General features: G+C 32.3%; 1 protein-coding gene across 1 annotated transcript; it reads left to right on the forward strand.

Annotated features, from left to right (window-relative positions):
* The first annotated feature begins 378 nt into the window (after positions 1-378).
* LOC128181244 (ubiquitin-like domain-containing CTD phosphatase 1) lies at positions 379-21,585 on the forward strand. The gene is made up of 9 exons (XM_052849566.1): positions 379-624; positions 2,618-2,709; positions 4,563-4,648; positions 6,160-6,275; positions 8,034-8,132; positions 8,596-8,732; positions 14,060-14,173; positions 14,879-15,006; positions 20,714-21,585. Exons 1-9 carry the CDS (start codon positions 459-461, stop codon positions 20,784-20,786), a joined length of 1,011 nt encoding a protein of 336 aa, XP_052705526.1. The 5' UTR covers positions 379-458; the 3' UTR covers positions 20,787-21,585.
* Positions 21,586-21,885: the final 300 nt, after the last annotated feature.

Here is a 21,885-nt window from a genome sequence, read left to right on the forward strand (position 1 = left end):
ATATTCAACGAACCTCAACAAATTTTAAGCAATTAATTACTGTTTGAAAATATTCAATATCTTGTTTACGACGGAATCTATTATCATTAATTTTGCTATGATTAATTTCCAGATGGGAAGTCAGACCCCCCCCCCCCCCCCCCCCCCCCGGACCACTCTCTAGAGATGATATCTCCAACGTTATTTTAAAGTTACCAGATCATTTAAAAAAAATCCTTGCGCAGATTTAGAGATTGGTCGTTTAATTGGCATTATGCCTGTTCAATCTTTTCAGCCTTGGGCTTTCAAATTTGAGCTAGATACTAGCATATAACTTCTATTAATGACGGGTTTTATCTTTATTAACTGTACGAGTTGTTTTGTTTCATTACGACTAAATTTTGAACGAGTTAATAGATACTGCGAAAACATCTCTCGTTGCGAACGTCGGCAGAGTTTTGATCGAAGAACAGTTCTAAATGTCTGGAGAGGGTTCTGATCATACTGTGGTGATAAAATGGAGCGGTCAAGAGTTCAGACTGTCTTTACCAAAAGATGCCACGGTAGGGGATCTAAAGAAAGCCACACAAGCCGCCACCGGTGTCCTGCCAGAGCGGCAGAAATTACTCGGGCTGAAATTCAAAGGTTTGTAATTGTCGGATTGTTTATGTATTTACTTATAGCAGACACGAATAACATTTTTTGAGAAACGTGAATGATTAACGTTTTACACATGTTTCTGTATTTATTTAGTCATATCTCTAAAATCTTGAAACAAACATTTGTAAAATTTCACAGGTTTCATCAGGGACGTATATACTAACTACGTCCCTGGTTTCATGTATTGGAATTTTGAGGCAACTGTACACATGGTACATATCCTGCAAAGTTATTTTTTACAATCCAATCTTATGACTATCTGGTTCTGTATCAATCCTATGGTATCATGTGTGTATTCAGTCCCATCATGCGTTAATCCTATCTAATAATATTGCGTTTATCAAATCATATCAGGTTTGTTGTTCAATTTAAAGGTATATATACCTTTTTCAATGAAATTTTAAAAGAAAGAAATGTTTTCATTTTTCCATTAAGCTACAAAAGTTACCAACTCTCGGCAAATTATACAGTTAAATCAAATGCATTTAAAAGTATTTGATATAAATTTGAATTTATTTATTTGAACAGGCCAGTCAATAAACACCCAACTTTGAAATAGTCATTAGCACATGATGTGACAAGTTAATTTTAGAACATACACAAAAGGTTGACGCGGTTACATGGTTAGTCTGTTGGCAGTGGAATAGCGCATTTGTAGAGAAAAGAAAGAAATAGTTTGACAGAAAACGTTGTAAAATGAGAATCTTTATTGAAGACCACTTTGAGCGGTGGACATGTGTTAGAAACTTCTTTTAACTATGGGCTTATAGATAGGTGGATGACACAGCGGTGTGTTTTCTTTGTTTAATAAGATATTTACTCATAAATGTAAAGAAGCTTAATATGTGTATGGTACGATATTCATTGTCTAAATATGATAAAACTTGTATAGTTATCACTTCAGTACTTAAAATATATAAATTGAATATGTTTTAAGTTGAGGGGCACCAGATCGGATAATTTTGACGTTATATTATGATAATACGTATTGTCCTGGTATAAAAATAATGGTCAATCGCAAAAGAACTCTCATCAATTGTCTTAAACACCAATACACAAACAACCTCATAAAATGCCGATCTGATATTATATCTGATATCTGATATTTTTCTGTTAACAGCACGCAAATTAAACCTGTTTGCATAAATTTTAGTATCGTGTCTCAATCCTGTCATACTTTGCCTGTATACTCTTCTGTCTTGTGTCAATCCTATCCTATCAAGCATTTATACTGTTCTATCATGTGTTAATCCTATCCTATCGTGAGTGAATCCTATTCTATCAGTTATCTTGTAAAAAATAATGTTGCTGGTACTGAACAACTGTCAGTGGCTTAATTTGAGAGTACTATGACTATATTTTATTAGGGATGGGACGATCCACCGATGCACCGGTGCATCGCGGTATTTATTTTGACGATATTTGGATCGATACATTTACCATTAATACGATACCTTACCGAACTTTTTTTATTTTTCAAAAATATCCGAGCTTCATATATCGGCTATTTTTAGTCTGCGCGCCTAATATGAAAGTACAAAGATGGCGGAAAACCTTGTAACGTTGTCAAAACTGTTAGGAAGCTAAATATGGAGTGTGGAAAACTTTTGGAGTACTTGTTTATGAAAAACTAGTGTACACGAGACTAAAGTAATTTGTAAATTGTGCAACGCTCATTATGAATATAACAAAATAACTTTGGACATGCGGTAATACATCGGCAGGTTGAATAAATTTTTAACTTTCATTCATGTTTTCATTCAATTGCAATGTATCGTGATATGTATCGTATCGCATCTCATGTATCGTGATATGTACCGAATCGGCTCGGTACAGTATCGTCCCAGCCCTATATTTTATGGCATGTGCGGAGGACAATTGTACAGCCAAATGATATTTTTTGTTATAACTTGTTGGATGAATGATTAGAATTAAAACTATAATACATGTAGCTTGAACCTTTTCTGATTCACTGCAGGGAAACCACCAGGAGATGATGTGGCATTGACAGATATGAAATTAAAACCCTCCACGAAAATCATGATGATGGGCAGCCGAGAGGAAGAATTGGTATTAAGAATATGTTAAAATTTATGAAATGTACCCCTCTTTTTTTTTTCACAGATTGTGTCAAACTTCTGTGACTGTCCAATGGGATTCTAGAGATTTATAAAAAAAATTTTTTGTTTTTTTACTGACATATGACGTTGCTTGCTATATTACGATTATGGTGTAATATGTTGTTTAGTGTATAATTAATAATATGTGTTATTTGTGAAATTCAATATAAAAAAGCCACCTTCATCACCTCATTTATTAGCTTAAAAAAGGATGCACTAATAAACCAGTTTTATCTAGGCCAAAATACATGTACATGTAAATTATTGTATTATAAAACGAGGAAAGTTTGACGAGGTGGAAACTTTGACAAATATCACGAATTATTTCATTTGTTGCCAATATTTTACTTGTTCTTTTCCAAACAAAATTTGCTTTGTCACCTAAGTCCTTATTGATTTGTTTAATGGGCATCTTTATTCCGAACTGATAATTTTGGTGAAGATTAATATAATACAGCATAAAATTTGAAAATTAAACTTGTTAAAAAAATATTTTAAACTTATTTACAATCAAATTTTCAAAAAATAAATAGTCTCAGAAACACATTTCAAGCATCTCCTAATAACAATACTTTGATTTATATATTCTCCGAACGCCTACTGCCCAATTATCGTTCTTCAATTATACTGGGCAATTATGGGGCCTTCTAAAGGGGCACAGGTAGACTTTACCAGTGTTTCCTTGAATGAAAAATAATATAACAGTTTGTCATTTTTGTTAAATTTTGAATGTCTTTATAATTAAAATTGTTGCATAAATAAAAAGTAAACATTGAATTAATTTTAATATATTTATCAGCACTACATATAATTTAAAACAATAAAATAATGTTTTAAAATTGCATAACATTTTATATACAAATTTCTTTTTATTTTGACACATAGCACGGTTTTACAACAAACTCATAAATATATTATAATTATTATTTATTATATTATATTTTTTAATAATATTTAATGATTACTTTATTTCACTGAAACATTTAGGTTATTTAAAAGATATGATATTTTTAATACAATGTCAGGTACATGCAGCCATTAGCACTATTTATTGCATCTTTCTATTTTTTCAAATTAAAGATAAGACAATGTCGTCTACCTTTGAACCAAAGTATGTACAATGTGACAGCTGTAATAGTTGTACAAACAAAAATTTCCTTTCATCCATTTATTTATAATTTAATCATAATTATCAAAACATATTTACAGTATGTACAGATCAGCAGGTGATAATTGTGACAATTTCACAAAAAGTTTTCTCATTTTGCTGGTTACCAGGTAGTAGTCATTCCGGCGGTAGTAAAAATTCTTTTTACGAACACAGTGTCTTTTTCTAGTTTTTCATGAACATATCCAGTTCGCATGAATTGGCTTTATGTTGCAAGTTTTTAGGTCAATCAATATCTTTTTCTTGATTTAGCAAAACGTAAAACTCCACTCATCAATTCTTTTAGTTAGGAAAATCTTCAAACTTTTACATGTTTTATACAGCCGATATGACCATTTTTACAGTATTGTTTGTTTGGAATTGCCTCCTAAAAAAATCAAGAAATTGTTTTTTTAATATGGAGCTTTTTATTTTTTTCACCAATTTTTAATAAGTCAAGCTTCAAGTTTGAAAAATTAAAAAAAAAAAAGTCTCTCCGTCCTGGGTCCAGAGACCTCCTGGAGGCAATTCCATATTAACACTTTTAAGGATAGCCTAAACAACAAAATCTCTCCCCTCATCTTTTACAAATAAATTACAGGTAAAATAAATGTAATTATTTGGCACTTCATTATGAGGTCTTTAATTCCTTTCAGGATAAAGTCAAAGAGGTCCCAAAGGACCTTCCTGAAGTAGTCAATGACTTTGACATAGAAGAGGAAGAAATAGCAATAGAGAACAGGTACTTATTTCATGCCCTTGCCATACAGTGATACTGTAGACGTGGAAAACTTTACGGTGTTTTTAATTTCACTATGTTCACAGTTGGTTATTTTTCATGAATTTAACAACATCATGAACATTTTGATAGTTGAGTTCAAAATTGATGCTTATAAACAGCTGTTTTATTAGTATTGTTCCGTATCAGTTAATGCGACAGGCTGTGTACTTAACTCTTTTACTAAAACAGACTTCATTTTAATTGGCACAATGTGAATAATTTATGATTGGTCGCGGTATTTGGTCTGTAAAAGAGCCGAAAAAAAAACCACCAAAGATATAAAAATATATAGCAATTTATACCGACATCTTTTCACCGAAAGACGACAAGTATGGTGAATTTTTTATCATAGAAAATTCGATTTTCTGTGAAATTAAAACCACCGCGAAAGGTAACAACTGGGCAAACCATGAAATTTTAGACCCGTGGAATTAAAGACGTTTACAGTATCTTGGGATATATGGATACTGTGGAATCATGAAAACATGTGGGGGGCCAATTTTCAAGGATTTCTTAAATTTTACAGGTTTATGGGGACATAATTTCATGTATTCTCTTATACTTGAAAAAGGAAATAATACTTTATAACCATCAGTTATTAATTCGTGGAGGAAGTTGATTCGTGGATGAGAGGTACCCACAAATTCCATGAATATTGAGCCACCACGAAATCTAATGATTCCACAGTATGCATGTACTCACCTCCATGTTTTTAGCTTTGCCTATCTTGTATTATGATCTTTATTTTGAATTTTTCTTCAAATTTTTCTTTTAAATTCAAGGCTTAAAAGTTTAAACAGATATGAAACAAGTCTATGTTAGCAACACTTGTATTTCACAGATTAAATATTCCACAGTCTTTTTTTCTTTTTTTAACCTTTCATCAACTTGTTCCTTCTTTTGTACACCATTGAGATGTGCAGTGAATATGATTATAATAGATGTAGTAATACAGGGATTGGGATATTGTATTTATTATGTTTATATATTTAACAATGAGACATTCAAGGGTGATAAATACATAGGAACACTGGTGAAATAACAAACCATCACAAATTTAAAACGCTAAGCTACATCGCAGCTTGCATTATTCACATTTCATATAAATGGGACACCTCTATTGTGCTTTCTTGTGAAATTGAATAAACCCTTATCCACAAAATGCTTAAATATATTTTTCACTCTTCAGGCTTGTCACAAGCATAGCTTAATCTGTCGGAAGTATTTAGGAATGATCTTTTGATGATGTTAAAAAAAACATGTAGCTAGTTTGTATGTTCTAATAATTTTGTAGTTTTGTCCATACAATAGTACATGTACTATAGTTACTAGTCTCGATAGATAAAGGTCAATCTGGAATATATTAAACTGATAAACGATGTGTTAGTATTGGTCTAGGATATTTATACTTCAATAGACACTATGCAAATCATTAAACTGTATATACACGTATGCCTTTATTTGTTATTTAGAGAGGAATATCTTGCCAAAATAGAGCGCCGGATCAAAGAGTATAAAATCAATGTTTTGAATGAACCAAGGGAAGGGAAGAAACTCTTGGTGCTAGACATTGATTACACCTTGTTTGGTATGTATATCATCTATATAGAGATGTAATTTCTTACTAGTATGCTGTATTCACCAAAATTAACATCTCTTATAGTCTGGGGTGTAGAATTTTAAGTAGATAGTTTTCAATTAAGGCATTAACACCACAGGATCCTGACGTACGTTAAAATATTTTCTTATAATAAAAATTAATAATGTCAGGTACCTGTGATTAACACAATTTAACTTGTTGCAGAGGGAATATATACAAGAACATGAAACCCCCTTTTTGGGAGTTGATTTTAATCAACTCTCCTATGCAGTTACTCTGGCAAACCGAAAGTGAAACAGTGTTTGGACCTAAGCACAAATCATCACCGCTGACAAGACTTAGTTCTTGAAAATAATAGAAAAATTCGATGTAATGTATGCTGAAGCATTGTTTTTTAAGGAAAGTTATCTATAAACACTTTGAAAATAGTCAGATTTTATATAATACGAACAATTTAGATATTTTTGTAGTCTTGTGTGTTCCTACACCAGAGTTTAATAAACAACCAGATGCTCGGCTGTCTCCGTAAATCTCCGACAAGCAGAGAGGCTCTCTTGCCAATCGTAACTTCTCGGGCCTTTCCGGCAAGCTTGGAGACAATGTGTTTTTTCGAGCTTGACGGAAAGATCCGAGAAGCTGCGATTGGCTCTTGTGCTTGTCGGAGATTAACGGAGACAGCCGAGCGTCTGGTTGAACAAGACTAGAGTTCGATATCAATAGTGCCTGGATCCATACGATTCTTAGAATTGTTTCAATTACTAATACATAGTTTGAAATCTATCTTTAAATAATACACAACATGATTCATATGGGGTTTCTTGAAATTCTTATCGGAAAAGTTTGAAAATTCATAATAAAAAAAGCGTAATTCAAATACAGACTAGAAACTAATTGCCATGCAAGATAAGTTGATTTTAAAATAAATGATAATCGATAAAATCAACTCCCATCAGTACTTCAGTACTTTGATTTTGCAAGGGATGCTCCTCTTGACAGCATGTGCTCTTATTTAAATTGTGGTTGTAATGTGTGTTTTGACTGGGTGGTACATGTATGTGCCAATGACATAAGAACGAAATTTTTTCGTCAAGATTTTTTTTACGAGTTGTATTCATGAATAACATAGATTTGGTGTTTATACAAGACTTAATATGTATAATAAAAAAAATTGAAATATTGAATATACAATTGATGAAGAGCTAGTTGGTTTCATCATTTTTCACTTTAATGGTACAGTAACAGTGATATAAGTTTTCTTCATAAATTTGAAAATGCTAGTATAGTTAAACCAGTTTTGTTTTAGAATTTCATCAAATTTTAATCAAAGACAGATAAAAGTTGATAAAAAATGATGAATTATGTGAATCATGATATCATTTCTTCAGTGTCTATTACTTCTAGGACTTTAAAAGAAAACTCAAATTAAAATAGGTACTTTGGTTTCATCAATATTCGTTGAATACCAATTTTCGTGGATTTTGTTGATAAGTTGATCCATGAAATTAATGTTCATTGAAATGCAATTTCTCTTTACATTGTGTATTGATAGGGTCATTGGCCACGAATTTACATATCATTGAAACTGTGAATATTAATGAAACCACAGTATTCGATATTGTGCCCGGGGGGGGGGGGGGGGGGGGGGGGGGTATTTCAGGAAGCTGCATTTATCATCTTAAAAGTGATTAAGACACAAAAACATGATTTCTTACACACACATGTTTATCATTTATTAATTTATTTCAGACCATAGATCTGTAGCAGAGACAGCTAACGAGCTGATGAGGCCCTTCTTACACGAGTTTCTAGAGTCGGCTTATGAAAACTATGACATTGTCATATGGTGTAAGTATTTAAAGTTATGAAATTTGTATTGATGAAAGTTTTTTTTGCTGTTCACAGATTGATTTCCATGTTTAAAATGCACTTTTTAATTATCATTGCTCATGCTTGGTTAGTGCTTGTGGGTTTTAGTGAATGCTTCTGACCCAAGAACTTGCATTCTCTCAGACCAATGATATCAAGAATTGTAAACATTGAAGTTAATATATTTTTTTGTGATGTATCTCAAACAGTTAATTACCAACAAAATTATGTCCTACTCAAGCAATAAGTGTTTTGACTGATTACACTATATTGTTTTTTTAAAATGGTCCTGTATTTCACTTCACTTCTCTGTTGAATGTTGTGGGGCTGCCAAATTATTTCTTCTCTTGAGCTAAATCAAAGGTATGAATTTTTTAAACAAAAGGTGCTAATATGGCCTCTATTAATGGCTTGATTTACCCATTTCCTTTTCTATTTGTAGCTGCCACGGGTATGAAATGGGTGGAGGTCAAAATGAAGGAGCTAGGAGTGACCTCTCACCCCAACTACAAGATCTGCTTCATGCTGGACAGCCTAGCCATGATCAGTGTCCACACACCAAAATATGGAGTCATTGAGGTAATGACAAAACTCAGACTTCTAGTAAAATCAGAAGTTTTGGGCCAAATTAAAAACATGTTTAGAGTTCAAAGGTGGACCTAGCTATAGAGTGTGGGTGGGTCTGGACGCCCCTCCTAATATATTAAAATTCATCAAATTCATCTTGGCAAACGCAATCCCTGTTCAGACTCCCCTGGAAAAAATTTGGCATCCATTGGTCGCCATCAAATTGGCATATAACTTTTATGTCATGCTTCCAATCACAAAAAACATTCTTTTTTAGCTCACCTGAACCGAAGGTTCAAGTGAGCTTTTCTGATCACCCGTTGTCCGTCGTCCGTCCGTCCGTCCGTCCGTCCGTCCGTCTGTCCGTCTGTCCGTCCGTCTGTAAACTTTTCACATTTTCAACTTCTTCTCAAAAACCACTGGGCCAAATTTAACCAAATTTGGTACAAAGCATCCTTATGGAAAGGGGGTTATAAATTGTTAAAATAAAGGGCACAGCCCTTTTCAAAAGGGAGATAATTGCGAAACAGTAAGTTTAGGGTGCATGTCTTTAAAAATCTTCTTCTCAAGAACCACGGCACCAGAAATGCCAATATTTACACAAAAGCTTGTATATATAGTGAAGATTCTAAATTGTAAAAATCGTGCCCCTCGGACCAAGACTGGGGCCCCAGGCGGGGTTCAAAGTTTAACATAGAAATACCTTAGGAAAATGTTTAAAAAATGTTCTTCTCAAGAACCACTGCACCAGAAATGCCAATATTTACACAAAAGCTTGTATGTATAATGAAGATTCTAAATTGTAGAAATCGTGACCCTCGGACCAAGACTGGGGCCCCAGGCGGGGTTCAAAGTTTAACATGGAACTACATATGAAAAATGTTTAAAAATTTTCTTCTCAAGAACCACTTCACCAAAAATGCCAATACATACACAAAAGGTTATATACATAGTGAAGATTGTAAAAATCGTGACCCCCGAACAAAAAGTGGGGCCCCAGTAGGGGTTTAGATTTTAACATATGTAGGAAAATGTTTTAAAAAACTTCTTCTCAAGAACTATAGTGCAACTGTTTGGGATATTACTATGCATACATGTACATCCTAAAATAATGTAGATTCAAAAAATTGTAACTCCCGGACAATTGATGGGCACCAAGAGGGGTTCAAAATTTAAACATTTTAAAAAACATAAAGGAAAAGTTTAAAAATTTTCTTCTCAAGAACTACAATGTTTTAGTTTGTGGAATTTCTATGCATGCATCCTTCGCTTATGTAGATTCCTAATTGGTAAAATCGTGACCCCTGGACCAATACTGGGGCTCCAAGATGGGGTCAAAATTTATTAAAGAAATATAAAGGTAACATGTTAAAAAATCTTCTTCTCGAGAACTACAATGCTTCAATTTGTGAGATTACTATCATGCATACAACCTTGGATAATGAAGGTTCGACAGTTTTAAAATAGTGACCCCTGGACTAATACTAGAGACCCAAGATGGGTTTAAAGTTAAATGTAGAAGTACCGGTATATATGGAAAATGTTTAAAAATCTTCTTTTCGAGAACTACAATGCATCAATTTGTCAGATAACTACGTCAGCACCCTCAAATAGTGTAGATTCGAAATTATAAAAGCCGTGATCTCAATCTAATACTGGGGCCCCAAGAGGTGTTCAAAGTTTAGCATAGAAATATAGAGGGAAAATGTTGAAAAATCTTTTTCTAGGGAACTATAATGCTTCAGCTTGTGAGATAACTAGGCAAGCATCCTTAAATAATGTAGATTCCAAATAATTAAAACTTTAGCACTGGACTAATACTGTGGCCCCAAGAGGGGTTCAAAGTTTAACATAGAAAGATATATTGAAAATGTTTTTAAAAAGTTTTTCTCGAGAACTATAATGCTACAGTTTGTGAGATTACTATGCAAGGATCCTCAAATTGTGTGAACTCTAATGTAGTGGAACCAAGAGTTATCTTTCTTGTGTTCTGTACAGTCTGAGAGTTATTCCTCTTGAAGTGGAACTCTGCTATGTTCAGTTTTTCAGGTTGTGTACGTGCGGTCCCACCGCAGTGCTTCACATTTTCATTCCTATGTTACTATTTATGTTGTTCAAGCCAACCATAAACCTCGGACCATAACTGGGTCCCCAGAAAGGGGTTCAATGTTTAAAATAGAAAAAGCGTATGCTACGAAATGTAATGTTACAAGGAACTGCTGTTCAGGTGAGCGATGTGGCCCATGGGCCTCTTGTTAATTATCTTTCTTTGGCCAACAACTTCATATGTTACACTGCTTAATTTTTTACAAAGTTTGTGATGGTCATCTGATTAGTAAGAAAAAAACCCATAGTGAATGAAAAAATAACTGATCATGGACATATTGGTCCAAGTATTTGAATGGTACATGTAATGCATCGAGTAACACGGGTCCAAGAATCGTTCCCCTGTTTTGGCACAATTGTGTTCTGTCCTTACCTGTTCAAGATGTAAAGATATAATAATTATTGCTCATTGCCTATAAAGGGGTTATTTTCACCCTACCTTATCATTGCCTTTTTAGCTCACCGAGACGAAGTCAAGGAGAGCTTATGCTATACCCTCGGCGTCGGCGTCGGCGTCCGGACCTGGTTAAAGTTTTTGTTGCAGGTCCTGTATCTAAGCTATTACTTGTCCTATCGTCACCAAACTTGCATGGATGATGCATCTGGACCTACTTATGGACTTGAAAGACTTGGATGCTGAATCTGGACCTACTTATGGACTTGAAAGACTTGGATGCTGAATCTGGGTCCTAAATTTCAGATGCTGGAGGAGGTTAAGGTTGTTGGAGCAGGTTAAAGTTTTTGTTGCGGGTACCCATTGATAGCAATATCTAAGTTACTACTGGTCCTAACTTCACCAAACTTGTATGGATGGTGCGTCTTATGATACTGATGCACCTGACAAGCTTGAATGCTGAATCTGAGCAATAGGTTTCGGATGCTGGAAGAGGTTAAGGTTTTTAGAGCTGGTTAAGTTTTTGTTGCAGGTGCCCTCTGATGATTATATCTTAGTTACTACTGGTTTTAACTTCACCAAACTTGTATGGATGGTGCGTCTTATGATACTGATGCACCTGACAAGCTTGAATGCTGAATCTGAGCAATAGGTTTCGGATGCTGGAGGAGGTTAAGGTTTTAAGAGCTGGTTAGATAAAGTTTTCGAAACAGGTGCCCTCTGATGATGATAACTTAGTTATTACTTGTCCTTACTTCACCAGACTTCCATGGATGGTGTGTCTTATGATACTGATGCACTTGACAGGCTTGAATGCATAGTCTGGTTTCGGATGCTGGATAAAGTTAAGTTTTTAGGAACAGGTCACATGTTTAATAGATGATAGTACTATTTCAAACTTGCATAGTTGATTTAACTGTAATATGAATGAATCGCAGAGGTAGCTTCAGATGCAGAGCTTGATCTCCATTATCAAGGATGCTAAAAAATAAATCTAAGTTATTACTGGTCCTAACTTCACCAAACTTGAATGGATGGTGTGTCTTATGATACAGATGCACCTGACAGGCATGGATGCTGAATCTGAGCCAAAGGTTGCGGATGCTGGAGGATGTTAAGGTTTTAATTGCTAGTGCCCTCTGATGATGATATCTTAGTTATTACTGGTCCAAACTTCACCAAAATTGCATGGATGATGCGTCTTATGATACAAATGCACATGATGGGCTTGAATGCTGAATCTGAGCCATAGGTTTCGGATGCTGGATGAGGTTTAGTTTTTTGGAACAGGTCACATGTTTTATAGATGATAGCTTGCATAGTTGATTTAACTTTATTATAAATTAATTGCAGAGGTTGCTTCAGAAGCAGAGCCTGATCTCCATTATCAAGGATGCTAAAGAAATCTCCTACCTCACTCAAACCAGCTCGATAGATAGATGTGTTTGTTGATAAATGATATAACATGATTCCTATGATAAAGTATTGTATGAAACAATAATGTTTGATATGATACAATATGATATCATATGTTATATTATAAAAAGTTATACGATACGATATGATATTGTATCAATTTTTTTGATATTTTATGATATGATTATGTATCATGATATTGTTATGTATAGTATTGTATATTATGATACAATATTGTATAATATTATATTGTATTTTTAAATTATTATTTTATCACATGATACAATTACATAAGATATTGCAAAATATTATATTGTATCCTATGATACAATATTGTATATTCTATAATATTGTATCATACAATATTGTATAATATGATATTGGTTTCAGTAATATAGAATTATATCACATGAAATTGTATTATTTGATATTGTAATATTATATAATATTGTATCATACGATGTTGTATGATATGATATTGGTTTATATGATATATTATCATATCACATGCAATTGTATTATATGATATTGTAATATATTTTATTGTGTCATATGATGCAATATGTATAATATAATAATGTATTTTATAATATTTTACCATATCACATAATATTGTATCATTTGATAAGATACAATGTTGGAATCAAATTATATTGTATTATATGATATAATATCATATAATGTATCAAATATGTTTCAGTGTCATTCAATACAATATCATTCTATATTATACAATGTTTCAGTGTTATGATGTATTATGTAATATGATATTGTAATTTGATACTATATTGTATTATATTTTATGATATTGTATTATGTGATCAAATACAATAAGGTATAACACAATACAATGTCATATCATACGTTACAATATCAAATCTCATTATTGTTTATTACGGTATTTTATTTATTATATGATATATATTATATTAGAAATATGACATGATGCAATATTTAATTTTATATCATTGTATTGATTAACATATGAACATATGATTATCATAAAAAAATTTATCAGATGATATACGATATTTTGTCAAAACAGAATCCATGAATATCCAAGATCATAAAGTATGATTTTCATATAAAATGATAAAGGTGGTCTTATGAAGGTGATGTCTCATAAGGGTGATGCTCCGTCTCGGTGAGCTTAGTAATCTATGATTACCTATGTTTTCACATGCAAATGGTTTCACCCTGTCTTGAATTCGCGCAGACAAAGTTGTGTTTTAAGAGAGGTAATTTGAGACACTATATTTACCACCGACCACGAGGGCAAAAGGAGCGCAAATTAAATGGGGGTAAATATTTCCCTGCAAACAGTGATTTGGTGAAGATGAAGACATTCCAGGATAAGTTCTTTCAAAAGTAGAAACTTCTAAAAGATATCTGTATATTTTTTATCATATTTTTTCCTTTGTAGGTGAAACCCTTAGGGGTCATTTGGGGTAAATATGAACAATGGAGTGCTAAAAATACCATCATGTTTGATGATATCAGGAGAAATTTCATCATGAACCCCCAGACAGGACTCAGGGTATGTAATGTCAAGGTCACAAGACTCCAAAAAATTAAAAGGGGGTCAAGGTAAAATGTAAAGGGATGAGAAATTAGGTCCAAAAAGGCTGTGATAAGTAAGTCAGCTATATTTTTTTTTAGTTAAGGATAATTATAAACGAATAAAATAATTATTGAGAAATGATATTAATTTACACAAGTGGAAATTGATGATTTTAGAGCTAAGGGTTGGAGATTAACAAAGCTGCACAAAGTAAATCTTTGATGCATTGATTTATTTTTTATGAAATTTACATTACAAAATTTCCACTTGGAATTGGACCTGTTTTAATAAATTTATTTGAAATAAAAAAGAATACATAATTTAGGAAAAAGTGATACTGTTTCAAACTTAATACATGTAGTTATTACCAATTTTGTCACACCAAAAAATCATAATTATGCATCATTACTGAACACTGCTTTTGACTACAGTATGTCCGGTATTTTTTGCAATGATCTAATTTTTGCTTTTTTTTGGTGATTTCTTTTAAATCGCAAATAATTGAATATGCAGAAATTATATACTGTATCATTTGCTATAAGAAACTTTTTAAATCGCTAAAAAATGACTGACACAAAAAAAAAATGTAACAGATTTAATTTCCAAATTCTGCAAATTTTGTGGCATGTGAAAAAAAATAAGGTAGTTTAACTACATTTACATATTTATTGTGGATTGTAGATAAGGGCCTTTAGGGAGGCTCATTTCAACAGAGACAAAGACAGAGAGTTACTGAAGCTGTCAAAATACCTGAAACATATTGCTGCTCTAGAAGATTTCACAGATTTGAACCACCGCCATTGGGAAAGGTAAATTTTATATGTCAATATGATATTATCAATGCCTTCATGCTTTTTTTTTTACCCCTAGACACCTGCAACCTCACCCCACCCAAAGAATACAGTGCCTGTTCTTCAAATTTCAAATACGTGTACTTATAAATCTTGATAAAATATTTTAGATCTGATGGTCAATTTGGATTATCTATCTCAATTTACTTGTTTTATTGTCATTCATATTTTCATCTGATTAAATAACATCTCTTTTAAACTAGAATTCAAGTTTGACTTAAAAAACAGTTTTAGAGATCCAATATTCTTGATCCAACATTATATCTATTACGGAGTAAAATGTTTAAATATTCAATGATAATATAGGGATGTTGAACTTCCTTAAAGTTTATAATTGGAAATGTTTTACCTTAGAAGATAAATCTCTGACATTTCTGTCTTCATCAACTCAAAAGTTATAGAAAAATATTATTTTTTGTGCTATATTCTAACTGGAAATTTTTAGGTGAAATTGAAAAGCATTTTGTGGTAAAAATATTTTCTGAATGAAGATATCGAATATTGTTCCTATATGTGATTTTTTTCAACTCGATCAGCAAAATTTTCTCAAATAACAGTATTGATAAGTAAGAATAAACCAATTTTTGACATATTGTGTATTTCATTTAAACAATAAAATGCTTCATTTCTAAATGGTGATTCATGCGGGATATAAAGGTGGTGACACTGCAGAAAAAATACGTAAACTACGTTAGTTTGTGTATTTAAGGCATACCATGCCATTCATTATGTCGAGTAGCATTAGCAAGTAATGGGGGAGCGCAGGGTATGTGAGCATGCTCACTTTTTCTTTCATATCTTGATTGTTTGAATTAATTTTAATGAAATTCATTCATTTAAAAATTAATCATTGAACGATCTGCACGAGAATGCAAACTCCGATATGATCAAGTAATGTCAAAAAACATTTCCAAATGAATTCTGCATATTAATTGCTAAATATTTGAAAAAAACCCATTCCTAGTAACTTATTTTATTTCCAAATGACAGGTACTCATCACATGGTTAATTAAACTGGTATATTAGATCTAGCCAAGTGTGACAATCCCTGGTGTTTCATATAAGTATCCTACTACAGGGAAACACCGTGGATCGCCACCCTTTGATAGCGAAGCTGACTTCCGATGGCAGATTTTTTTTTTTGCCAGAGGACAGCTTGGCATTTTTCATGGATGATGCATACAAGGGATAATGTTCTTTGAATTTCCTTTTTATCCCCAGTTAATAAAATATATACACATAAAAAATCAATAATATGTAAGGATCAATGTGGAATTGCTGTGGTTATTTCATCAAACCTGTTTCAATTGAACTTATTGAGGACCCAATTAAAAATTACTTTTTTCCTTCCCAACATTAAATTACTAGTACAATGAAAGGTAGAGAGTTTTTATGTCGTGCTCGTAAGTGTTTGATGTGAGAATATAAACAGATTAAGCTTTGCACCTTGCATGCAATTAAATTTAAAAAAAAAATCTTTAGTCACTGTTTTGCTTTTGAAGTTTCATTCTTTTCTCTTTTTAAAGGGACTTGGACACGATTTGACTTAAAATTTTCAAATTTTATTTTTCAATTTTTAATGTTTATATAGAAGTTTATAATGCTATCAATGTCAAAATTTGAAACTCAAATATCAAGTTATAAGCAAAATACAGAGTTCTTAATTCTTTGTTTTGTAAACAAAGCTCGAATATTGTCATTTTTTACAACTTCGTTGTATTGGTGTAAATTTCAATCAAATGTAACTTTCTCTTGTTGATAATAGTATTTAAGAAGATATTGAATTAGTTTGAATTATTTTTTACGTGTCATTTTGTCTAAGAAATGGTAAATCTCTACATTACATTTTTTGTAAACAACTATAGGTCTCGAGCTTTGTTTACATAACTATCAATTCTTACCTCTGTATCTCGCTTGTAACTTGACTTTAACATCTGGTTCTAATATTTTGGCCAATCATTTAAAATGTACCAATAAAGCATTTTATACATAAAAAAATCAAAATAAAATTTTTGATCTCAAATCGTGTCCAAGTCCCTTTAATATATTCAATTTTTTGATCCAAAACATTCCAACAAGGTGTGGTTATAAATTTCAGTGCATATATATATATATATATATATATATATAGTGCATGCATGTCAATTTGAAGATGAAATCTGAAATCAAATGTCAAAGATAATACAATATCTTTTTGCCAGACTAAATAATTTTTTTTCTAAATGTACAAAGTTTCAACAATCATTTTTACAATTTCTACTAGAAAGTAAAGAAACTGTAATACATTAACTTGATCCTCACATTAAAGTAAGATTTTTAAAAAAAAAATACCAAAAAAAAGTCATTGCACTGAGGATGAAAATAGAACATTAAAAATGACTTAACAGTTTCCAACCTGTGCCTGTTTGTTTACTGCTGTTTTTTAAATTCTATGGTGTGAACAGTAACACAAAGGTGTTTGAAAAACACTGGCATCAGTTGTTCTTTCAATACATAATGCTGAGTAACAGTTTGTATCTTTTGATAGCAAAAAGCTGCAATTTTCAGATTAATTTTTAACTGTGAAATGGTAGTTTACTGTTTTATTTTTGAAAAGTCGATTATGACTTAATGTGGCTCTATACACCCACAGTTTATTCCAATTTTCAATAGCAGGCCACAAAACATAAACTTATCAAATATTAAAATGATGATAGGGATACTATAGGTATTTTAAAAAATTTTAAAATGTTTTTTTGCGTTTTTTTGTAAAATACTTTTCTAAAAGATACCTATTAACAAATTGAGAGAAATTTTTTTGTCATATGATGGTAATTTTCTTCGGACACATAGAAAAAAATATAACACTTCTTAACATTCAAAAATGTTATTATTGCAATTTTTTTTAGCATTTCCCAAAAACATAATTTTTCTTATTTTCCTACTCTGTTGACAAATCATCTGAAAAAGTTGCTTGATGTTATAAGAAAATGTATTTTAATAACTGTGACACAAAAAAATGAATGAAAATCATTGCAAATAAACACAAAAAAATATTTTAAATTTTATTTGGTGTGAAAGTTCCTCAGGAAAGGGTTATCGTTCAAGGCCCAAACACCTTGGGGACTTTTCATTTCTGAGTTGAAGAATGTTCCTAAATATAATGTTGGAATGATAAATACATTATAGACCTGTATAAGTGAATATATTCGCTTTAATGCAAAACTAAGTCAAATAAATAAAGGGGAAAATTGACTAGGCTAATAGGATTTATGTATCCCAACCTGAGAGAAATTCAAAGCAACCCTCCCATCCCCTGAAGGTGGTAAGGAACATCTGTCGGTATTAATGTGCATTAAAGTCTATTATAATTGAACTTCTTTCACTGGTTTAGAATTTTCTTTCACAGTATTCAGCCAAAAAATACGTTTTAGAAAATTTTGGAAAGTTCAAAAAAATATTGTTCTCAACGGGAATCAAACTCATGACCTACAGGTTTGAAGTGAACACACTAACCCAATGAGCTACGATATTACATATCGATGATGGGAAAGAAACTATTTAAAAAATTATAGTTGATTTTATTGTTTATTAAATCTATTCATTTAACAAATTTTTCAAAAGAGCAGTCCCAATACAATTCACCTCAGTTTAAATCAGCCGGTACCGGAATTGCATGCTTCCAGATTTACTTTTTTGCGTACTGCGTCATCAAAAAGTGGTGTATAGAGCCACCTTAAACATTGACCCCTACATGCACCAATTAAAACAATTCAACAAAAGAAAGAAGATGAGAGGCAGCTTTGTAAAGACTGGCTCAATTTATTAGTTTTTACTCACAATTTATTGCCCTGGGCTGAGTTTACAAAAGAACTTACGACTTACGGCCAATTTAATCAATGTTAATTAATCACAAACTAATTAATGATTTATTATCATGGCTGTAGAATATTATTGTGGACATCAGAGAAGTTGTATAAATAGAGTTATGTCTAAGTTTTGTTCTTTATATATATCATTCCATGAGACTTAGAATATTTATGACTTTGTTAAATCATCTCTGATGAAGATAAAGAATTCAATCTACAATGTAGTTATATTCTTCACCTATATGTGATTTACCATAGTTGTTTAAAATTAAAGTCTGTAAAGTGCATTTTCTTTTTGGGCCGGGGGATGGGGTCCTATTTCTTGTTGCGTGGACCCTGAGGTCCACGCAGAAAACATATAAGCGAGGTTAAACCGGATGCTATGGGGAAAATTCAGCCTGCTCATGAGCTAGCCTGTGTGTAATGGGTATAGCTCAGGGAACCAGGCTAGCACAGGTTTATCTGAATCGGGATTGGGATTCCTTGCCATATGCACAGATAAGTTCAAAGGCGCTGTAATTGTAAAGTTGTCGGTAAACACTACAGAAACAAAGTATTCTTTTTAAAGAAATGATCGGCATGTGATAAACTGTCAGTATTAGGTAATGTTATGCCGAAACTACAGCATGCATCAAATAGCATAATTTATCATGTTTTGTTGTTTCCCGAATACACATGTAGCTTAACTTTACTTTTATAGAAGGCAAGGCTAGAGTACTTCCCGATTAAAATTATCTAAGCATTTAAGTATGATTGAATATTTATGTGACTGTATATAGTAGATAATTGAATAATTATGTCACTGTATAAAAGTTTAAATCTCAAGAAAGAGGCATCAAAATATGAAATTGATTTACACATTCATAGTATAGCTGTCACTGCATAACGTAGTTATATGTAACAAAGTAGTGCGAAGCGCAATGTGTGCACAAAAATTGGAATTCGCCGAATGCCTGATACTATACATGCAATCTTCATTAATATAGACCATAATTATTTTAGAAGTATGAACCCTTTAAATTCCTAGATTAAAAGTCAACTATAGATATATATATACGTAATACAACGTACAAATTTAGTGGTTAAAAGCAGGGGGAATCTGTGATCATTTTAAGGCTTTCACGTTTTCGTTGGAAACACATGCAAGTGGTCCACGTATTGCAGTCCTTTTTTAAAGGACAGCAACTTGTACACTTGCATTAGTTAATTTAACTATGAGAATTTTAAGAAATTAAAAGTTCAAAAGTTTATATTTTATTTATGACAAAAAATTGTATTTTCAGAGGATCTAGAATTAATACAATAATTGAAAAAAGTTGCTCAAGCATAGCAAGGATTGGTATTGTGCTTGACATAGCTAGTATTGTTCAAAATGAAGGATGAATAAAGCACTTATTTTAGTTTGGGGAAAAACTAATCCTCTTTTTTGGTTGCACTCCAATATAAGACCATATTGCTTTAAGATTGGCGCTGTAGCTTGTTTAAATAATCTGAGTCTTAGAATGCAGATAGAGACACAAGTAGCCGGATAACTATACTTGTAGGTTTCTGGATTAACTTAGACTCAGGTAACGTAAATGAAATGTTGAATTGGATACAAGAATTACTGGTGAGGCCAATGAACCTAGTTGCTAACCTGAAGACACCATTCATATTTTAACCCTTTAGTGGTGTCTTCAGGTGAGCAACTTGGTCAGTTGGCCTCTTGTATTATTTCTCAGGGTTATTCATGGTGATATGAACATGTATGTAAAACTAAATTTGTTCATGCATTAACCTTACACCACATATATTACCAACTACTGTCTTATTTTCAGGTACAGACCTAAAAGAAAGCATGAACATACAGACTCCACAGAGCGACAGTTGAAGGAATCAGGAGATACCTGAGTCATCCATGATATTTATCATCAGCAGGGACAACTTTGCGAAAGACTTGATCTGTGGTTCAAGCAAAACCCTAGATGTACGCCAGGCCTCGCTGCAGAGATTTGATTGGATTGACCAATCCATTGACTTGCTTGCGATACACGGATTACTTGTATGTTTCTGATGTCTGTGTTTTGAGTGTATGGACCTGAGAATTCCAGAGAGCACAGATAAAATGTATGCTTAATATTTAAAAATTAAAACGTAGGTTATGGAACACAAGTGAATCATTTGATACCAAAGTTTGTTACTGTCTGCAACACCAATTGTCATTCTGATTACTGTTAAAGACATGAAGAATGAAATAGTTCTTCATCAGTAAAATGTACAATTGCTTCAGTACTTTTTTAAAGTTTTATGCAATACGTTGTAACTTTATTTCGTTACACAGGTACATGTAGCAATATCGTATTTAATTTGTCAGCCTGACTTTCACGGAATGAACTGTTCGTTTTTGTCAACTGAATGTTAACTGAAAAATCTGGAATGGACCGTATGATATAAATCGCCCATTCAGTATTCAATCGCCTTTTAGTTAATATTCAGGTTATGTTTAAGTTAGCTTTAAATCACTTATTAGTTAATATTCAGTCACCTTAAAGTTAACATTCAGTCACCTCTCAGTAACATTCATTCACCTGTCATTTAACATTTAGTCACCTAGAAGTTAACAATTCAGTCGTTTTTCTGTTGAATAATCAAGAAAGTTACATATTGCCTGTATTCTTTTTTCAACGAAGAATGAATTGTATACTATAAAGTGTTTGTGTACTTCTTTACATCCCCATGAAGTACAGATTATAATCATGACAACCGACCTTTCTAGGTATGTGAAAACGCACTTTGAAAAAAATTAAAGTGCGTTTTAAATAAATTTGTGATCAAATCGACGCACTGGAAGTGCGTTAAATTTGAGAACAATTTAAAGCACTTTCAATTTTTTTTTTCAAAGTGTGTGATGGCTGTACATCAACAATTTTTTATTATCAAGACTGTTCTGAAATTTTGTAGAACGTTGACAATTTACTTTCCATTTAACCACGTCTCAGCAATCTTGGAA

The sequence above is a fragment of the Crassostrea angulata genome, chromosome 4 (genome assembly GCF_025612915.1).
Source record: "Crassostrea angulata isolate pt1a10 chromosome 4, ASM2561291v2, whole genome shotgun sequence".
In the NCBI taxonomy this organism is placed as follows: domain Eukaryota; kingdom Metazoa; phylum Mollusca; class Bivalvia; order Ostreida; family Ostreidae; genus Magallana; species Magallana angulata.